Source organism: Leptodactylus fuscus, chromosome 5 (genome assembly GCF_031893055.1).
Source record: "Leptodactylus fuscus isolate aLepFus1 chromosome 5, aLepFus1.hap2, whole genome shotgun sequence".
NCBI lineage: Eukaryota > Metazoa > Chordata > Amphibia > Anura > Leptodactylidae > Leptodactylus > Leptodactylus fuscus.
Window position 1 is genome coordinate 100,815,387 of NC_134269.1, and position 19,370 is coordinate 100,834,756.

Consider the following 19,370-nt stretch of genomic DNA (forward strand, 5'->3'; position numbering starts at 1 on the left):
CTCACTTTTTAATATCATCCTTTATTGTAAAAGGATCAGCTTTCACTGTGACCGTGACTACTATATTGTGACATTACTGTGTACACTATTATTGTATTTTAATACTGTGCTTATCATCCAGAGCCATTATCTGTAACATTTTTCTGTTGCTGACCCTTTTATCTAACGTAACTATACTTTTCCATACTGTGATATCACTGTATGCAAGCTTTCCTATGACTTTCCTATGACTTGAATGTTTATTACCTGTATACTGTGACATCACTGTATACACCTATTAAGCTAGGTCCCCTCACATGCTGAGCCACCACAGCCACAGTAGGCATGTCATAGTTGGCCTGTCAGGTGATCCTACTTGTGCTGTCTGTACCATAATGGGACAAAGTCCAACCACAAAGCCAGCTGTGACATCTGTAACTATCTACAAATATGTGAACAAATACTCAATATACCAGGTAACACATATTTATAGCGTACAGTACACTAATAACAATATAAAGTACAAAGGTACAGGTGGGACAATCTCCCTGCTGTCACAAGAGGAAAAAGGGGGCCAGCAAGGTAGCTAAGGAGGACCTTTCATGACCTCCAGCTATTTACATCATTCAATAACTGCTGCTCCACTGATTCTGGAACTGTTATTTCTAGCCCCCACCATTCCCGAACAATCACATTAATAAATTTGATGCTTCCTATGGTATTTAGGCTCTATACTCTCAGGAGAGCAGTGTCAGGCAGGAGTAGGCAAAGGGTGTGATTCTGATCTCTGACACTGGTTTTCTCTGATCGAAGTTATGAGTCACGCCCCCTGCCTGACACTGCCCTTCAGACATTACAGAGCTTAAAGGGGTTATCTAATCAGTGGCCCCAGCAGCCCTCAGGAAGAAGACCCATGATGTCACAGGTAGTGACATTGAAGGCCCTTTGCTGATTGGCCTCAGCGATCGCATTAAGACCGTTGAGGCCAATCAGCAGCTTCAGCGTAACTTCAGAAGAGACCCGGGAGAAGCTGCTGGAGCAGAAGAACCGGCAGGTGTGGAAAGACATTGGAGCATCGGGAACAGGTGAGTATGAATTTTTCTTTTTTTTCAATGCCCCCAGCTGATTTAAAAGTTAAAAGAGTTGTCCATTTTTACTTGGACTACTCCTTTTATCACTTCCGGACCGCCCATAGACTATAAACGTCCGGGAAGTGGTTGCCTTGTTCTATAAACGGCTATAGGCACCGCCATGTTGGGGCCGCCCTCTGACCCGGCAGTCACGTGATCTGCCGGGGTCAGAGTCTTACAAGAGCTGCTGGATCCTACAGGACCCAGATCAGCTCTGTACGTGTAAAGAACAGTGTGCAGGAGGCTGTATTCCTCCTGAAACTGGGGGTAAATGTACCAGCCTCAGTTACAGGGGAAATCAGCCTCCCTAACAAAAAAAAAAGTCATCAGATGTCCCCAAAGGTCTCTTATGACCTTATGGGGACACAATCTGAAAAAAATAAAATATAATAAAAAAGTTAAAAAAAAGTAAGCAAAATAATTTTAAAAAAGTTATTAAAGGTTATGGCCCCACCCCTGACGACACCATACAAAATAAAAATTACCATAACGGAGAGGAAAAACTATTTTTATAAATAGTTAATAACACTTTGTGTTATTAAGTAAAAAAAAATAATAATAAAGTGAAAACCAGACACGATTTAACTCCTATTATGTTTATATTTTCCCGGATATAAAAAAAATTAAAACACATTTGAAAATAAAAACAACATAAAAATAAAGCCCTATGTGTCCCTGAAAAAAGATGCAGAAATTAGTTGAATGACACATACGAGAAAAATGTTACAGCCTTCAAAACCGCACATACAAAAAAAAACGAAAATGTGTCTGGTCCTGGGCCACAAATTGGCCCAGTACTGAAGTGGTTAAATAACACATCACGTACCAAAACTAACTACGCTTGTTGCTTGGGAGTGGTGGAGACTAGAGAGAAAATTCCAACTGTGCTGGAATTAGTAGAACGGTGCCTATTAACAGATGTTAAGAACCTGAATTGGGGGAGGTGGTGAAAGGTCCTCTTTAAATGGGCTATGACACTGGGTGAGCTATGTGATCTATCCTAGTCAATATAATTGCTCCCATCTCTTCCCTACAGACCCCATATTGTCACTTAAAGTGACAGTATCCGTGCAGAGGTTACAGCTGAACATTGGTGCTGATGCTTGAAATGATCCTAATATTCTGTCACTCTAAATGGGAATACCAATTCTATGTAAACTGTATGTAAAGAGCCTACAAATGTTACAAATTATGCTTATTGGGTTAACCCATTAAACAATCTCATCTTTCCAACGTCATCCTGCATGCTCATCCTCAGATGAATTTGAGCTGCTATTCACCTAACATTGAGTATACTCTTACCTTCCTACAGAAACAAGCTCCTTGGTTAAGGTTCTGGGAAGCTGCCAATCAGACTGTAGCTGTAGCTGCAATGAGTACCCTGCAGAGTAATAACTTCTTTAGTCACATGGCTCAAGTGCCTGCAAATGGTGTTCTGGTGAGGAATGAGGTATGTATTGCGCTGGTTCTATAGTAATGTTACTAAATAAGTAACACATATTTTTACCCACTGTTTAGTGATATTGCAGAATTAAAGCATATTGAACTACCAACACATGGTTATAGAGCACATTACAGTAATAAACAACGTATCTTTGTTAGGTGTATCATTTTTATAGATTGGGAGAAAACCAACTCTGACATATTATGCAAATGATGTAGTTGAGTGCATTGTAGGTGGGCCTTGAGCCCTGAGATAACTTATTGCTCAAGTAGGATGGGTGATGTCATAGTAGCAGGAAAATTAGCTTTCACTGCAAGTGGTGTTGCAGGCAGGAGATGGTAAGGGTCTGAATGGCAAGAGCAGTGCTGAAGGAATTGAAGGCCCCCCTCAATATACCAACTGCCTCATTTACATAAGACTTCAAAGTTGTTTTTCTCTAAGTCTACCAGTGACATTCATAAAAAAGTATGTTATTTATCACTGTAATGTGCTCTGTAACATGGGGATGACAGTTGAATATGCTTGGGGGAGGTGGTAGACTCACTTTAATGGGGAGATTCCATAATTCTGCTGTAAATAAGTCGCAAAGTAAAGGTTGTTTTTTCAGAAATGTGCAAAATTTAGCATTTTTACACCACTGTGTCACTGGGTGGTATGGCTAGTCTGCCTAGCTGTCTGTACTCCAGATTTACCAAGTTTAAAAACAAAACAAAAAAAAGTACAAAATGGTGGTCACAATCTTACTCCAGTGAATGCGTAGTTTAGAAAGCGGTGTAAGGGTGCATTCACACAATGTAACGCGGAGTTGATGCTGACTCGTAAACTTTTAAACCATTAATTTCAATGTGTTACGCGCATTAAACGGAACCCATGGAAGTCAATGGGACTCTGTTTTGCAGCGTTGATTCTGACATGAGTTACGTGTCAGAATCAATGCCGCGTTACATCCTGTGAATGCACCCTAAGGCTAGGGTCACATCTGTGTCAGAGTCTCGGAAGGAAACACCGTCGCTGTCTTAGCTGATGGGTTCTCCTTCATCTGGTTTGCATCAGTTATTAATTGTCGGTGAAAAAAAACAGAAGAATTTCATTGGTCTTTCTTCTTTAGCCCAAACCACTGCACTGTTTTTTAATGGAAGTAAACAGATGTCAGTACATTATGCAACAAATAAAAACGGATCCATTGATTTCTATTGGATCTGTGTATAAATGAAAACAAACAAAAATAGAGCATGTTGGTTTTTTTAATGGCTATAAAAACAGAAAATGTCAAAAATTAAGAACATGTGAATAGACACATTGTAGTCAATGTGTTCTCAAAATGGATGTATGACGGGCACTGAAAATATGGCCATCACACATGTTTTGTTCACTGTTGAGTGAATAACCTCTTAAAACTGGCTAGTCCTAATAGATTCCCCCAGGGAATTCATAAAAATGCATACCATAAAAATTATTATATGATTACAAAGTACTGATACATGAATATAACATAAATGGGATTAAATGATACATTTGTTGTTCAGATGGAGTCGTTATTAGAAACATACCAATATCTTGAGGGATGCAGGGTGCAATGTCTAACCCTTATATAACCATGAGCCACCTTTCAAATATTATGATTATTGATCAAGTTATATTATTTATACATTCCAAACAAAATACATTCTCTATCTACTTAGAAACAGCTGCATACTTTCAATGATGCACAAGCAAAATCATCCACACTGCAGAATATCTCAGAGGCAAGTCATGGGACAAAGAAGCAGGTAAGTAAGATACATTTAGGCTAAGACCCCATGCTGCAGAATGCAACTAAAAATCACTGTGGGGAAAAAAAGCCTTTTTTTCTGCAGCAATTTTTCAGCCCAGGGCTGCATGTGGAAATTGCGCAGAGCCACAAGAAAATGGCCGCTTACTTACTGTGTAAGTGGCCATTTTTCTTGTGGCTACGGGCATGCGCAGTCGGCTCTGCCCGAGGCCTAGAAGTTTGAAGCCTGCGCTGGAAGAAGACGCGTGAAGAGGCCGTTCCTGAAGAAGATGGAGGCGGCACTGGAGAGTTCTCTCGCAGCATCGGGGGCGCCCCCAGTTCTGTTTGAGTGCTGGGGCCTGCCCCCAGTGCTGCGAGAGAACTCATTTGCATACCAACGAAAACCGGGATTTATACCGAACGACGGTGCGGAGAAGACATCTAAAGGTAGGAGAAGAATAGTCTTTCTTAAGGTTATTCCTACGTGTCAATGAGAAAAAATTCGATTTTAATGGTAAAATCCCTTTAAAACTCTGTTTTTGTGTCTTTCCTCTATTTTTCCTATTAGAAATGTATTAGTAATGTTAGATTGTTTAGGACAAACAAACAGGAGAATGCAGTATTACATTATTAGAACAGATCAGGAGAGCTGAATATGAATAGAATATGTTAGCCAATACTTCCAAGGATAGCCATCAAAGGATACCACTATACTTTTAGACACTCCTATGGTGACGCTAGAAAAGAAATAATTATTTTTGCCCATATATACAGGAATGTGCTGTAAGCAGTTACATCCCACAAATCCGCTCTTTGCCACCTGGTCAGGCAATACTGCAGCGAGAGAAAGTCTTCTTCCGCTTGTCTCTGAGGGAGCAACAAGAAGCCATGCAAAGACTGAGGGATTTACAGAGGGAGGCAGAGTTAAAATGTACCAGTGACAGAAGAAGACAGATGCTAAGGGTGAGTAAAAATCAAATGAGAATAAATGCTTATTTTTATACTTCTATAAGACTACATTCACATCTGTGCAGCCTCTGTTGCAGTTTCCTTTGGGAATCATAGGAAGAACAACTGCTATAAGCCAGACTTCTTGCATCCAGCGATATCTGTTAAAAAAAAAAAAAAAAAAAAAAAGGACACCTAACACACACCTAATGGACACCTGACATACCCCATTTTAGTCAGTGGGATCCCTCAATCTCCCTTTATGTCTGCTATTTTCTTGGGCCGTTTTTCTGGTCCTCTGGCAGACCAGATATATAGATATTCCATACAATGTAGTGATCATAGATTGAAGAGGATAGAGGCATTGCTTTCAATAATAAAAGTAATATAAAATGACTGTAGGTCTGTGTAGGTCCTTCCACCTCTCCTGAAGATTGTAGAATAAAACCTTTTCAGTGTGGTTCCTACCCCAATAGTAGGCTAACATTGGGGTACTAGAATATAACAGCACTGTGGCTATTTCAGAAACATTACTACATATGTCCACAGGTTGTATATGGTATTGCAAGATCAGCTTACTCACTTTAATAGAGCTGAGCTGCAATACCAGACACAACCTATGGGCACGTGTGGTGCTGTTCTTGGAAAAAATAAGTCCTGATTTTGTAATTCTGGGGAATTGAAAGATGATTCCGTGGTTCTGCTTCAGAAACCATGATGCTGACGTTCACATTGTTTTGACATTGATTTCAAGAAAGCTTTCACGACCTATAAAAGGTTTCCTTAGAAACTCTTTTTATTCATACAGTATACCTGTGTTATGTAAAGGTACATATATAATGGGAAAAGGTTCATCAAATATCTAGTTCTGTAATGTTTTAGTTCTCATATTTCATAGCTTCTCATTTTATCTGCCAGACATTTGTCACTCAGATAACACAATTTCCATCCAGTTGCTTAATATCACATTATCAGGCAGAAGAGAATACATAGCTTTATTCTTACTGTATTGTCTAGTTTCAAGAACGACTTTCCATAGCCCGGAACCGAAAATCTGAGTTGGATCTTATGGACATTACACAAAGAAGATCTTCTCAGCTGTCCCCAGAACCTTTGAGAGAGGTGGGTGAATGACCAAAGTGCCACAGCAGATAAACCAATAGTACACATAGGTGGAATAAACGTAGACTAGGCAGACTATGATATGTCAGATATATCATCAAATATCAGCCACTGTAATAAAACTGGTGCAATTTCAGACAGTCTGTCTAACTATTAGTATTACTATTACTATGGTATATCTAATTGTCTATCTTGAAAGATGCCACATTCCACACACAAGCTCCACGTAACCTCTTGTGCTTGCACAGGTCTGATAGATTACTTGCATGATGTAAAAGCTAAAGCAATATTTCAAGGTTTGTCCTTCTAGAACTCACATAATCTCCTTCATCAGTTTCAGCTGTTGCTAACATGTTTGGCTCTATTTGTACCCGAAATTTACGATGAGAATAAAAGCCTGTGTATAGAATACATCATATTTGTGTGCTCATTAGATGGCCACAATGTACCTAATAAAGCTTTTATAAAGTATTCATTAAAGCATGGATAGATGGGACATAAATCATTCCACTAAGATTAGACACAACTGACTGGTTTCCATAACCTTTATCCACATGGGTAGAAAACTAATATTTTGTAGACCAATTATTTCTGCTTACAATTTCAGTGTTATTTAGTCATAGTAGACTGGCCTAGAATAGAGCATAGCTCTGACTAATGGACTTCCTCCTGGTTAAACAAAATTCTGGTCCGTACAGGGTAATCTTGGAATTCATGCACAATTTGTGACAAAAACCAGGTTTATACGGCTTGTACGTCATTTATTAATTATTTTAAATATATTTTTTAAAATATGTCTGATGAAAAGAGAAGCTTAGAAGAAAATGGGCTTGGTGGGAAAGGGGAAGGGCTTCAGATATGACATTGTGCGCCACAAATGTGCAAGATTTTGGTACATTTTTGTCTAAAAGTATTACACCCCCTGATGAAGCCAGCGACTGCGAAACGCTGTCGGGGCGCAGGCCTATGCATGGTATGTTTCATTATGGTACTCATACAATCTACAGTCCCTGACAAAAATTCTGTCGCTTATCCATGTTGTGGAATCAAAAGCTTATAACTAGAGATGCGCGAACATGTCTTTGAAAATGTCTTTGAGCAGTGAAATGAGCAGTTTAGCACATATGAGAGGGCTGACAATATCTTTTATATTCGCCTGAGCTATTGATTATGAACAAAGAAACTGAGACAACAGTTATCCATTAAAGACGAGCATTTATAGATGATGACACAGATGAGTAACCCATTCACAGAAGCAACTTCCCTGATGATTATTTATCATGCACAGGATAAAAGTAGTATTACGTGATACTCTTCACAGTCTCCCCTTCCTCTAGCTAATAGAGGTGGGACCCAATATGACATTCATATGACCTAGTAGAACACATGGAAAGAGTTTACAATAAATACAATTATTAAAGAGACCTGTCACATTAAACATGCAGTCTGAGCTACAGGCATCATATTATAGTATAGGAGAAACTGAGCGTCTGGATATATAGTTTTGTAACAGAACATTCAGTATGCACTCCAATCTATTCACTTACAGTATATTCCTGCACATTGTTGGTAGGGGGCATGTGAGTGGTCTTATTAATGACTGACACTGACCACCCATATGACTACTATGCCAAGAATGAGCAGGAATATAAATGAACAAATTAAAATACTGAATCTTTTCCCACAGAATGATATAGCAATTACAATCTTCTCAGCAGCGTTTACTCTACATTATGGTGATAGATCAGACTGAATGTTCAATGTGACAGGTTTCTTTTTAACATAGGAGCAGAATTTCTTATATGATGGATGTATAACAGTCGAGAGAACTTTTGGCTTCTCTAAATGGGTTGAGAAGTCGTCTCATAGTCAAACCCCTACAAACTGTTCTAATCTTATCATACACAGGGAGATGTGGAGCGACAAAAGTCAGCCGTGAAGGAGCATCTGGAGAAGGTGAAACGTGAACGTACATACATCATGCAAACTAGGAGAGACAGGTAGATGCAGATGCATGCTTCTTCTAATCTTTTAATACATAGTGCTTAAACTTCTAGACTTTATTTATCCTCTATAATCATAGGAGTAAATATATTTCAGATTTTTTTTTTCCTATCATTATGTAACCATTTGCCCATTTAAGCAGTATTAACTTATTTATCAATATATTTCTATCTGAAAATTAATGTGTTCAAATTGTGAGAAGGATTAATACGCCGCCCCCAGCAAGTGGAGATTGTACTGCCTCTTGCTGCCCATGAAAAGCTATGCTGTTGTTACTAAGCAAATAACATAACAATCCACCATCTTGTTACCACTCTAGTCTCTAACTGTACAAATAAATATCAAGGCTAATTGTGACATATGAAAAACATTCATCTCTGTTATATCTCTATGTATCATATTAAAAAGATAAGCCAAAGCTGTAGCCAGTGTTGTTTGTCTAGGGCTACAAGTTGGTTCACTGCCATAGTCCTGCATCTAAATACCTTTGCAAAGGCACAAGTAACCTGTTTGACCCCTAGTCCCAAGCCCAGCCTAGCTATTCCCCTGAGTAGGTCACATTTATATTATAAAATATTAAATGTAATGGTATTATTTTCTCCATTAACAGAAACATGACAAGTTTCAGAGAGTTGCTGGATCCTGTACTTACTGGGAAAAAGCGAGAAGACAGCGGATGAGAACTAAAAGGAGTAGAGGGGCTCAGGCCTGCTTTTGGATCTTGACGCAGTTAACTGAGTACGCATTATACACTGTTTACCAGTAAGTATTTGGACACCTGTGGTAGAATAGATAAACAACATCTATTCATATTCAATAGTTGGTAGAACCCAGAAGATGGTTTATTATGGATGGTATTGATCCACACAATACTCCCGGTTGCCTGTTGAAACTCTTGGTGTATGTGAGCCATCGGTTGGGTGCGGTTTCTCTGGCCAGCACTCGTCTGTCTCTATCTCCCAGTTTTGGGGGTCTTCCGACTCAGGGCGCACTCCGACAATCACTGTTCACCTTCCACTTCGTAATCACATAGGCCGCTGTCATTTTGGGTAATTCAGTTCACTTGCTATGTCCCTTAAGGATCGACTATTTCTGTGGTACCCGACAATTACCCCTTTCTCGAAATCGGACAACTCTGCACTTCGTGGCATCTTGCATGCAACTAATGCCAATGCTGTTTCCTATTTAACAGCAGAAGGCATGACATGCATCACGATCGCAGATATCTTCATTTGCATGGGTGTCCAAATACTTATTGGTAGAAAGTGTATGTAGTATCTGAATTGGACTTGTTTCTTTGGACGTACCAAGGGAATGTGCAATGCTGCGCTCACTGTGGGACAAACTGTTTAGTATTATAGTTCGACTGTGTTGGGGACTGATTTTTTGAGTTATGAATCAAATAATTATGTCACTGGCAAAATTATCTGTGAAAAAAGAGTTTGGTAAATCTAATTCTCAATAAAGAAATATGATGCATAATGTAATGATATATTGAAAATATCAGATCACAGATAATAGAAACACAGCAGTGTCACACTTGTTTTGGCTACTGTATCTTTCACTTTAACGTACTGTGTAACTAAATATATCTGTTAGTAAAACTAGAACAATGATGTGCAAAATATTGATCCATTGTGATCCTTTTTCTTCTTTGTATTTATACACTCACCGGCCACTTTATTAGGTACACCTGTCCAACTGCTCGTTAACACTTAATTTCTAATCAGCCAATCACATGGCGGCAACTCAGTGCATTTAGGCATGTAGACATGGTCAAGACAATCTCCTGCAGTTCAAACCGAGCATCAGTATGGGGAACAAAGGTGATTTGAGTGCCTTTGAACGTGGCATGGTTGTTGGTGCCAGAAGGGCTGATCTGAGTATTTCAGAAACTGCTGATCTACTGGGATTTTCACGCCCAACCATCTCTAGGTTTTACAGAGAATGGTCCGAAAAAGAAAAAACATCCAGTGAGCGGCAGTTCTGTGGGCGGAAATGCGTTGTTGATGCCAGAGGTCAGAGGAGAATGGCCAGACTGGTTCGAGCTGATAGAAAGGCAACAGTAACTCAAATAGCCACCCGTTACAACCAAGGTAGCCAGAAGAGCATCTCTGAACGCACAGTACGTCGAACTTTGAGGCAGATGGGCTACAGCAGCAGAAGACCACACCAGGTGCCACTCCTTTCAGCTAAGAACAGGAAACTGAGGCTACAATTTGCACAAGCTCATCGAAATTGGACAATTGAAGATTGGAAAAATGTTGCTTGGTCTGATGAGTCTCGATTTCTGCTGCGACATTCGGATGGTAGGGTCAGAATTTGGCGTCAACAACATGAAAGCATGGATCCATCCTGCCTTGTATCAATGGTTCAGGCTGGTGGTGGTGGTGTCATGGTGTGGGGAATATTTTCTTGGCACTCTTTGGGCCCCTTGGTACCAATTGAGCATCGTTGCAACGCCAAAGCCTACCTGAGTATTGTTGCTGACCATGTCCATCCCTTTATGACCACAATGTACCCAACATCTGATGGCTACTTTCAGCAGGATAATGCGCCATGTCATAAAGCTGGAATCATCTCAGACTGGTTTCTTGAACATGACAATGAGTTCACTGTACTCCAATGGCCTCCACAGTCACCAGATCTCAATCCAATAGAGCATCTTTGGGATGTGGTGGAACGGGAGATTCGCATCATGGATGTGCAGCCGACAAATCTGCGGCAACTGTGTGATGCCATCATGTCAATATGGACCAAAATCTCTGAGGAATGCTTCCAGCACCTTGTTGAATCTATGCCACGAAGAATTGAGGCAGTTCTGAAGGCAAAAGGGGGTCCAACCCGTTACTAGCATGGTGTACCTAATAAAGTGGCCGGTGAGTGTATACTCTACATGTTATTTTACATCTATTAAAACTAACATTACATATATAAGGTTTTTCCTTTAAATGGAGTCTACCACCACTGAAATAACTTCTAACCCACTTATGCTGCTGTAGGGACAGTTAGTGTCATAGTGAGCAGGACTTTCTTTGTGTTAAAGAACAATCTTGCTGCAGAGAAAATCAACTTTTAACACATATGCGAAAAACTGTTCATTGGACATAAGGAACAAATACCTGCTGCCAGTGAACTCTTACTAGCCTGTAGTCAGTGCACATCGGACCCTTCAATCTTTGTGGTAAGAGTTGGTGGTGGATGGTGATCACAGGCATAAACAGGTGCTTTTGCAGACACGACCATTCCTGGGTGTGCTGAACAGCTCATTTGACTACAATTTAAACTTATTTTCTCAGCAGCAAGACTGCACTTTGACACTAATTTGCTAAATTCACTAAATGACCTTACAAGAACATATAAGTGGGTTGGAGGCAATTTTGGGGGTGATAGACTCCCATCTCATTTTCATGTTCAGATAAACTTTGTAAATGCTTCTGCATATAGAGTGAAATATTCCTTACTGGTAGGTGACAACCAGAGGAGTCTGCATTGCATATAGTTGCATTGGACACTATGCAGGTGCTTATGTACACATTTGTTTAGCCTCTGTAGGGGCTTTGCAGAGAATGTGGTGTATCAAACACATACAGTATAGAGAATCAAAAAGATTATAGCGCCTATCTATTCAGTCTAATATTTGGTATTTTATATTCACATTTCTCTTATACTATTTGAATTATTATGATTTGAACATATAAAATAATTATGACAATTATTACACAAAACTGCAAACCAAGACAGCATTTGACAGTATCTGGTATGTAATTGCAGGCTATTGAAATATCAAAGTGAAGATAACACTGTCCTTAGTGAAACCGCAGTGACAAGTTAGAAAGGGTTTCAGTATTTGCTTTGCCATTTTCCAAGGCTACAAGGCCATGTCAGTATGGTTTGGCTGAGAAGGTATACCATTCTTCCTGTAGAACGTGTCACTCACGATGCGGCAACGTCTGTATTGGGGGCAGCTGTTGTCTACAAGATTCCCTGCCAATGAGAGATCACTTTAGTTAGTGATGTATTTTGAAGCTGACACTTACATATTCTTAGTATATTTGTGAGAAAAGTACAAGTAGGAGTTATTGTTCACATCTGTCACTGTATTCTGTGAACTAAACTGCAAACAATATTCAATCATCATAGTTGCTGAATTCAATATTGGGAATTTTATTTCATTGCATTTGTCATATACTGATAAAAAAGTAATAGGTTGTAAAAGATGATGCTACTAGTTTATTTAAATGCCCTACAAGATTGTTAGGGTGCATATAGGTTTACAACTGATGTTCCTATCAGAAAAAAAACTGATACAACTTTTAAGGGTATGTTGACGCAGACGTTTTCAGAGCTGATTTTTCATAACCTGGAGTAGAATTTTTTCATCTGACAAATCACTGTGTGTACATACCATAAAGAGACTTTAGGATGGAAATAAAAAAAAAAGTTGTATAATGTATCATATGGGCCACATACTGAGAATGCACTTAGTACTTGAACAACAGATGACTTACCTAAATTCCATCCATAGACCCAACTTGATGTTATAGGGTATTTGTATTTCTCATCCGGCCCAAGACTATTCCTTATTTTCAGGTAATAGTACCTCCCTTTTTGCTCTTTGGATGTGCCATGGTAGAGCAGACTTCGTGTTTCTGGGCTGACTGGTTTCATCTGGGATTCCATTGAGCTTATTTCCATTTCATTGATTTTTCTATCATCTGTTGGACTCTGGACATCCAGACAGTTTTTATTATCCATCTTTGCCTGAATTCTTGAATCAGTAATAGTTGGCAGCTTAAAATGATCTTTAACTTTGGTTTTGGATTGTAAATGCGACACAGGCTGCATGTTCTCTCTATAGTGACGCCACCAGTTTATGCGTGTATACATCTCTTTGAGGTAAGACTCCTTTATAAATTCTTGTTTCTGAGTAGTTAGAGTTACCCGAGCCATTGCAGTTTATTCTAACTACGGTAGTTCTCTCATAGGTAGAAATACTTGTAAACTATCTAAACTGCAGAGTTGTAGGATGTAATAAAAGGAGGACCCTGGAATATTAAAAAGCAAGTAGTTAATAAAATAAAATACAATTATTATAGGCCTTATTCCCATAAACATCAAAAATAGCTATGTGACGTCTGTTTTTGTAAACGCAGTCACACAGCCACGACTATTCACATGTCCGGTTTTTTTTACAGTCCACTATGACGCACTGTGAGAAGGTACAACATATCCTAGATTTATAAATTTCCATTAACTAATAGAGTCAAGTCTATGAGGAATCTTTGAAGATAGATGCAAAAAGGGTATGAAAAAAACAAACCACTTTGTCTGTTTTTATCCATGGTCTTGTAAATTTAGTCTTAATATGAGGCTGGGTGCTTGAACTCCATTCGGGGTTTTCGTTCCCTAACCCACTTAAAAAATGCGGAGAAAAAAGCGTTGTAAGCAGTGTCTTTCTCTCTGCAATTTTCACCCTTTTCAAGTGAAAACCTGGCAGACTCCATTATATTATAGTCTATGGGGTCTGCAGGTTTTTTAACTGGATTTGGTTTCCGTTCAGAGAGGTCCCAAGCAAATCCTCCCCCCCCTCCACCAAATAGAAACCCGAATGCAGGTGTAAACCTAGTAAGAGACATTCTGTTAATTCATATAAAGAGTAAGACTTACCCAGTTTATTCCATGGCTTTGTGTGGTATTAGACAAAATTATGTATCTAATCCGTCATGTAGAAATAAGGATCTTTTTGGTAAATATCAGCCTGCAGGATGTGAGATGAGCAGCTGTGCATTAAGAGGTCTATGTATGTGCTGATCTAGCCTTCCTTTGAAATCTGTGTATTCATTGGGCACCTTGGTAATGCCTTCTCTTGTCACAGCTGGCTGGTTGGTAACCACTAACTGACAGGTAGCGCAAGAGTCATTACCAGTGTCAACAATTAGTTGCCATGGAGATAAGATGTATATGCGGCACATGATGCCTTAATGATAATTTTGTACATAATATAGCATATTTGTGAGTGTAGCTTGTGTTGCATGTAAAAGAATGAACTTCAGAGTAGATAGGAAATAAAGTATACCATGTGGGGAACTATTTATCACAAAAACGCTTGAAGTAAAAACGAACAAACCAAACAGCATAAAAGCAATAGCTTTCAATTATACATAACGCACTTTCAAAGCTTGAAATTTCTATACAAGACAAATTGGTTGGTGAGACATGATCTGATAAGTGGATGCCAATGAGAAAAGTCTTGTAGGGATGATGGAGATATATGATCCTATAAATACATGGTAAGAAAATCCCTGTTACGTGTGGCTGCCTCTGATTCACAAGACTCTTTTGTTAGCAGGCATGGAAATAAAACGGATACTGCATGCTTCAATTACTTTTAGTTTGGATATTTGTGACTTGTTCCAGTAAGAACAACCTATAAAGGGCAGGCCTGGACATGAGTTCTCCATGAACCTGCTCCACATCATTGCATACTGTTTTTCCTCCCATCTATTGCTAGCAGAATTAAAGGGGATGTTTTGATAACCTATTTCTACAATACTCTTTTAAAGAACATAACACACATATTAGACACCTTAACTTAGAGGCCTTGAGCCACTAAATACACTTATCAGGAGACCAGGGAACAAAAACTCCCCTGAATCCTTCATGTGAATGAAGTGCCAGTGCATCTGTGAGATCAGCACTTCATTCACTGCCATGGGCTGCCCAAGATTTATGTATTGGCAGCACCATAGAAGTTAATGGCACACCGATTACGCTATCACACTGGCACTTCATTCACAGAGAATATTCAGGGGGGCTTTCTATTCCCATTTCCCTGATTGCTGGGGGTCCCAGTGGTCATACCCCTAGTGAACTGGCACTTATCTCTGTAGTAACCCCTTTAATAGTTAGAGAAGAAGACTGCTATAAGCTTACTACTTAAAATTTTGTTGCAGATTTAGCAGAAGGAAAAAGTGCAAGTGCTTTCTTTATATTTCCTATAGGTTTTGCAGCCACTTTTAGCTTTGGTTCAAAAAACCTCCCCCAGCAAAATCTGCAACATGTGGCCTCGTTCATGAATAGCTTCTCTCTAAAGAACCTAGTGTGTCAATGTATTATGCCGATAGTATTAATTAAATGAAAACTGTCTCATGCTTAAAGAGCACCTTTCACAACCTCCACCAAGTCCAGATCATTTAATAGAAACTTCTCTGCTGTTTCTAGAGCAGTCTGAATTTTATCTCTAGCTTCTACCATTCCAGAGCAATGAATGTTGTTAGTTTTGGTGGTCAGGTGGGTGGTGTCAGGCAGGAGCAGGCAAGGAGTATGATTCTGACCTCTGACACGGTTTATCTCTGATTGGAGCTCTGAGTCACGCCCACCTGACAGTAAAGTGTCTAAGTAGCATATCAGACTGCTTGAGAATATAACAGCACTGACTGCATGGGAAGGTACAATGTGCTGAAAAAATCCCCTCTGTGCTGGAGTCGGTGGTATCTACTAACAAATGCTAAGAACTGTTGTTGACGGAAGTGATGAAAGGTCCTCTTTAGGTTTTTCTGTGGTGGTGCTGCAATTGGACAATTGCCCAACCAAGAACCTGTTTCACAAACTGCAGAAGACCCTGCAGGGGTCCAGTGGATACAAAGTAGGAAGTCATACACATCGGAATAACGCAGATTAGTGACCGACTTAGAAAGTCTTTTGGTTGGTCATTAATGGGTTAAAGCAACACTCTAGCATGTTTGTTTTGTGACCGCAACACCACCATATATCTCCCAACTACAAACTACAACTGCTTCCCAATCCTCAATGATCAGAGACATTCACTGCCACCTGGAAGATCTTGACCACTAAGGTATGCCCAATAACATCAGAATCAAAGGTCTCCCATAGGCTACCCTTGTGTCCTGCTCATAATTCGCATTGTTGGAGTCAATGTCCTGCTTATGCTGTGGTTTATCTTTGCTCATCCGTTTTCTTAATGTTGTCTTTGTTTCCCCTATCTTTCCTCTCCCTTCTCTGCTGTCACAGATGTCCTACGAACTGCATTCCCTCCTGGACTTCTTTGCTTGTCTATTGACAGGGCGAGATCTACCCTTACAGATGCATTTCCCTCATGTTTTGCCTCACAATAGCTAGGAACGTGACTCTAATGTCAAGTGCCTGGGTTCCAATACTGAGTGGTGTCTCTTTCTCTGTGAGCTTTGATCCCTCTAGGCAGACATAGTGTTTCTTCAGGAGACACACTATGACCACTCCGACATCTTTCATTTCCCCTTCGCACTACTTCCCTAATGCTTACTCTGCTTTTCACAACTGTCGGAGGGCTGGTGTGGCCATACTATTGTCTCTTTCCTGCCCGATTACTATTACTACCTCCCATTTAGACCCTAAGGGTAGATTTGTTATATTGGAGGGCCTCTTTTATGGTCCTCTATAATGTTTATGCCCCAAATGTAACTCAGATTCCATTAGTATGCCAAGTCCTGAATTATCTGCGGTCTTACTCTGATGCTGCCTACTCTGATGTTGTGCAAGATACTGGAAGCTCCCCTCAACACCATCCTGATGCTATTGCGATGGGCTTCTGTGATTACTATGCTAAATTGTATAATCTACCCTCTTGCCAAGGCTAAGCCCAACACTTATGGGACTACCTAACATCCTGTCAATTACCTTCCCTGGAAGCCCTTGCTACTCTGTGCCCCGTTCACCAATGAAGAGATAGCAATGGTCCTGGAGGACCTACCAAACGGGAAAGTTCCAGGTTCCAATGGTTTCACTTACCTATACTATCAAAGCTTCCAGGCTGATCTTCTTCCTCATCTGAGGAGCTCTGTTTAACTCTGTTTTCCTAGATGGCACTCCCATATCACCATCGATATTGTACTCTTATTTGACCCTTGCCTCAAAGCTTAATAAGGACGCACTAGTGCTCTAGCTACACAGAACCATTGCCCTACTATATGCATACTTGAAGCTCTTTACCAAGCTCCTGGCCAGTTGCATGTTTGGCTGCCTTCTCTTGTGAAGGACATTACTAATATTCTCATCCTACAGGTAGTTTCCCTTGATCTTCTCATCCACTTGCTTGATTTTTCCACCAAGACAGATGAGCAAGAAATCATCCAAACTTCTTTACCTTTGTACAGCAGCCAAATCCCTCATAGTTCTTCGTCGGAAGTCCTCTAATCCACAGTCCAGTATTGATCTTCTTACTAGCAGCAAAGATATCTGTAATATGGAGTATTTGACAGCTAGCATGAACAATACGGTTGCTGCCTTCAATTAGTTTAAGTTCCCATGAGATACATATTGTATCCTACAGGGCTCCACCTGCTCCTCTCTTTGCATAGGCTTTAGCAAGGCTATTCCAGGCATACCTTTTATTCATTGATTGCCGCCGGCATTTTCAAATTAGACCACTTTTATTAATATGCAAATGATCCTGCACAGAGCACTAGAATCCTTTGCGATGTTACCCGAGTACTGCTTGTGTCATCAGCCTTCCCTGGTTCTCAATGCCCCCTTTAACAGGATCACGCAAGCAGTGCACAGGGAACAACACAAAGGCTTCTAGTACTCTGTGCAGGATAATTAGCATATCAATAAAAGCAGTCTAATTCAAAAACATTGGTGTCGATCAGTGGATATAAGGTATGCCTGGAATCGCCTTTCTAAAGCCTATGCAAATATGTTTAGTTAAAAATAGCTAATACCAATGATAGACTCCCTTTAAATCAAAATGACACTTTAGATTAAAAAAAAAAAAAAAAAAAAAAGCATGCCAATTAGTTGTAGGTTGACTCTGCTACAGGTGTGTCAGATACCAGTCTTGATAAATCTCCCCCAAAAATGTCCTTATACTAGACCAGGGATAGGGAACGTATGGCTCTCCAGCTGTTGCAAAACTACAATTCCCAGCATGCATACTTGCTCTGCTTTTCTTGGAACTCCCATGGAAGTGAATGGGGCATGTTGGGAGTTGTAGTTTCACCACAGCTGGAGAGCCGAAGGTTCCCTATCCCTGTACTAGACCATATGAAGTAAGAGTGCAGCAGGCTACATCTGCAGGAGAAGAGACCTAAGGGGCGGTGAGCCATTCTCACCACTTACCATGCTCAATCTTTCTTTCACAGGCCACCAAAAATACAAGCTGCGGGAAAGTCTGGTGTATGGTGGTAAATTTCATTTATTGTCAATATCTGTACTAGAAGTAGTAAATCTGGTGAACACTGATCATAGAATTTATGCACTTTATGTTGATAATATATTTGTGTGCAGACAGGACTGAACAAGGCGACGCAAAGCAGCACTGTACACTACATACACATACTTTGTTTTCAGTAATCAAGAAGTTTGCAACTGGCTGAATCTTGGTACGATGGAACACGTACAGGCCAGTTACTTCTAGTGTCTTTATTTAAGCTATTCAACAGCAACGTTTCCTCAAGGTGAGACAAGATCACAAAGTGATATATGTGGAAAAGGTCAAAGTATATTCATTAGAGCTGCCATACATGAATTACATGATATATATATATATATATATATATATATATAATTTGGGTCACTCACTTTGTTTTACGAAGAATACAGACAGCTTGAGAGTTATTCATCTATACAGTAATATACACTGATACATCTAAAGCTATGCACAGTGCTGCCAATCTGACATACCAGAAGATCACATGGGTTTGACAGTAGCATCTCGTACCAATATCCTACAGCTTCGGCTGCACAGTGACGGTGTGTGAGCTGGTCTTACATTAATATTTTAGGGAATGCTTTGGCTGAAAGTTGCATGTAAGATTTTTATTTATTTATTTTTAATTAGAGAAAAAAAAAAAAAAAACACTTTGTGACCAATGATCCAGTATGTTTTTCAGCACTTCTCAGTCATTTTCAAGGTTGTTACTGTGTAGTTCATCATACTGTCTAGCCCCTACCTAAAAAACAGAGCACAAACAGGTTTTTGCAACTCTGAAAC

At 39.8% G+C, this 19,370-nt stretch overlaps 1 protein-coding gene across 1 annotated transcript; it reads right to left on the bottom strand.

Moving 5' to 3' along the window:
* Positions 1 to 12,248: 12,248 nt before the first annotated feature.
* On the bottom strand, positions 12,249 to 13,330 carry SPMIP1 (sperm microtubule inner protein 1). The gene is made up of 2 exons (XM_075276258.1): positions 12,889 to 13,330; positions 12,249 to 12,364 (listed from the first exon to the last, which is right to left on the bottom strand). Exons 1-2 carry the CDS (start codon positions 13,328 to 13,330, stop codon positions 12,249 to 12,251), a joined length of 558 nt encoding a protein of 185 aa, XP_075132359.1.
* Between the last annotated feature and the right edge of the window lie 6,040 nt (positions 13,331 to 19,370).